This window comes from Echiichthys vipera (genome assembly GCF_963691815.1).
Source record: "Echiichthys vipera genome assembly, chromosome: 16".
Taxonomy (NCBI): domain Eukaryota; kingdom Metazoa; phylum Chordata; class Actinopteri; order Perciformes; family Trachinidae; genus Echiichthys; species Echiichthys vipera.
This window is the reverse complement of record NC_139841.1, coordinates 30,042,940-30,045,439: the sequence shown is the minus strand read 5'-3', so window position 1 is coordinate 30,045,439 and position 2,500 is coordinate 30,042,940. Positions and strand designations below refer to the sequence as shown.

The 2,500-nt window shown below is 34.0% G+C and overlaps 1 protein-coding gene across 2 annotated transcripts in view; it reads left to right on the top strand.

Moving 5' to 3' along the window:
* The first annotated feature begins 466 nt into the window (after positions 1-466).
* man2a1 (mannosidase, alpha, class 2A, member 1) overlaps positions 467-2,500 on the top strand; it is a 19,341-nt gene continuing 17,307 nt past the window's right edge. For both annotated transcript variants that reach the window (XM_083929261.1, XM_083929260.1), the window contains exons 1-3: positions 467-663; positions 1,661-1,804; positions 2,030-2,251. In XM_083929261.1, the coding sequence (XP_083785387.1) occupies positions 1,664-1,804; positions 2,030-2,251 (363 nt within the window). In that variant the 5' untranslated portion in view covers positions 467-663; positions 1,661-1,663. The remainder of the gene's footprint in view (positions 664-1,660; positions 1,805-2,029; positions 2,252-2,500) is intronic.

The window sequence follows — 2,500 nt, the reverse complement described above, 5'->3', positions numbered from 1 at the left end:
TTTTTCCTCTGGTTTTTACAGAAACATTTAATTTATGTTTTTATTGTTTATTATTATTTCTGATATTATTTATTGTGTCGCTCAACGGGCTGAAGAGAATTTAATAACTTTAACAGAAAAACTAAAATAATAAAATGCATCATAAAATAAAGTCATGAATAGAAAAAACACCAACAAGTGAAAAGAGTGAAGGTTCAAAAGCTGTTAATACATATATATTTATATTTAAACCTTTTTTAAACAGAAGTTTTATTTAAATTTAAGTTACATAATAAACGGCTCATCTGTGACGTCATTAATAAAATCAGAGTAAAAAAACTGATTCAGGGAAAAAGTTCATAATTTAAAGTGTTTTATTTTGAAAGTGTTTCGGCTCTTTGCCTGTTTGATGATGTCACATCCGGACCGGAAGTGTCCGCAGCGCTGAGTCAGCTGAACCAGACCGGAAGCAAAACAAAGAGCAGGGCGCGTGCGCAGCGGCAGCAGGCTGAGCTCGCGCTGCACATGATTCAATATTAATTTATTTACTTTTTTACTTTAATAAAAGTTTTAAAAAGTTCGGTTTTTATTTTGTGTTTGGCGGGAAACGGACAGCTACGTCATCGAGCCGGTGACAAACAGCACGAGACCTGCGCCGCGAGGAACACGGAAGTGAAGAGACAGGTTTGATTTTACGTGATTCTGGTTTCAACTTTTATTATGATTCATATTTATTTATTATTATTTATTAATATTATCAAATATGAAATAATATAAAACTGAGGTGTTTATGAGTTCAACTTTTATTATGATTTATTAATATTATTAAATATATAAAACATATCAGTGAGTTTCAACATTTATTATTATTCATATTTATGTTTTTAATATTTATAAATATTATTAAATATAAAATCATATAAGTGAGTTCAATATCGGGAATTATTCTTAAATATTATTAAATATATAAATATGATAATACTAAATATTTAAATATTTATGTTTTATTAAATATTAAATAATATAAGTGAGTTTCAACATCAGGGGAATTATGTTTTTATAAATATTATTAAATATTAAATATTATGAGTGAGGTGTTTTAAAACTCCACTGACTTGAGTTTGTTTGAGAGGAGAAATAATAATAATAATAATATTAATAATAATAATTTAGTTATGATCATAAAGAGTTTAAATGTAAAAGTCTTTTTTCTTCCTTTCACATAAAAACACGAAACTAAAGAAAAAAAAAGTTTTTATGAAAAACGTAAAAAGAACTCAGATGAAAGTGACGTCACAGTTTATGAAATATTAATAAATATAAACAATAAACAGGAGGATCAGACGTCACAGGAGTCTAACGATAGGATCATTATATAATTATTAATATTTTGGGCTTCAGCAGCAGAAAAACGTCGTCTCTCTTTAATCATATTTATGTATGTTTTTTTTTTTTTTCTGCTTTTGATCCAAAATTAATCTTCATTATTTTAGAGTTTTGTGTTTGAACAAGAATTTAAATCATAAATCATAATATATATAATTAATCATAAATAAGTAACATGACATATATGAATAATAAATATATAAATAAATCATAAATAATAATTTATAATTAATAAATAATTACCCTGACTTCAGTAACTCTGTAACTCTGTAACTGTGACTCTCTCTGGTCTCAGGCGATGAAGCGGCGGCGGCTGCTGGCGCTGCTGGTGGGCGGAGTCTTCTGCGTGGCTGTGATGTCACTGTACCGTAGGCTGGAGCTGATGCAGGGGGCGGAGCTCCAGCAGCGCGGGGACACACCTGCAGCACGGCTGAACCAGGTGAGGCCACTTCCTGTTCACGGGGTTTCAAAATAAAGCGTCAGCAGATCTGAGCTGTTTGCATCAGTCACACGATCAGAACTCGAGCGCTTTATAAAAACGTTATTATAATTAATATTAATAGTATTATAATTATTGTTATTAATGATAATAATATTATTAATTATTATCATTATAATTAAAACGTTCATCAGACTTTGAACCAATCAGCTGCCTCCTCTGCAGGACTTTTCCCGCCTCCAGCAGAAGATTGACAGGCTGGAGCTTCTGCTTAGCGACAACAACCGTCTGGTTGCTAGGCTGCGTGACTCTCTGATCCAGCGCAAAGCACCCAGGGAAACAGGGGGCGTGGCCAACGTGAGCTCTGTCTCCGCCCCCAGAACAGCTGACCCGCTGCCTGGCTGCCGATTGGCCGAAGAGATGAAGGACGGAGCCGAAGGAGTGCAGGTTAGCTTAGCATACGCTACATCTGAGTAAAGGTTAGCTTAGCATACGCTACATCTGAGTAAAGGTTAGCTTAGCATACGCTACATCTGAGTAAAGGTGAGCTTAGCATACGCTACATCTGAGTAAAGGTGAGCTTAGCATACGCTACATCTGAGTACAGGTTAGCTTAGCATACGCAACCTCTGAGTACAGGTTAGCTTAGCAAACGCTACACCTGAGTACAGGTTACGCTACATCTGAGTATAGGTT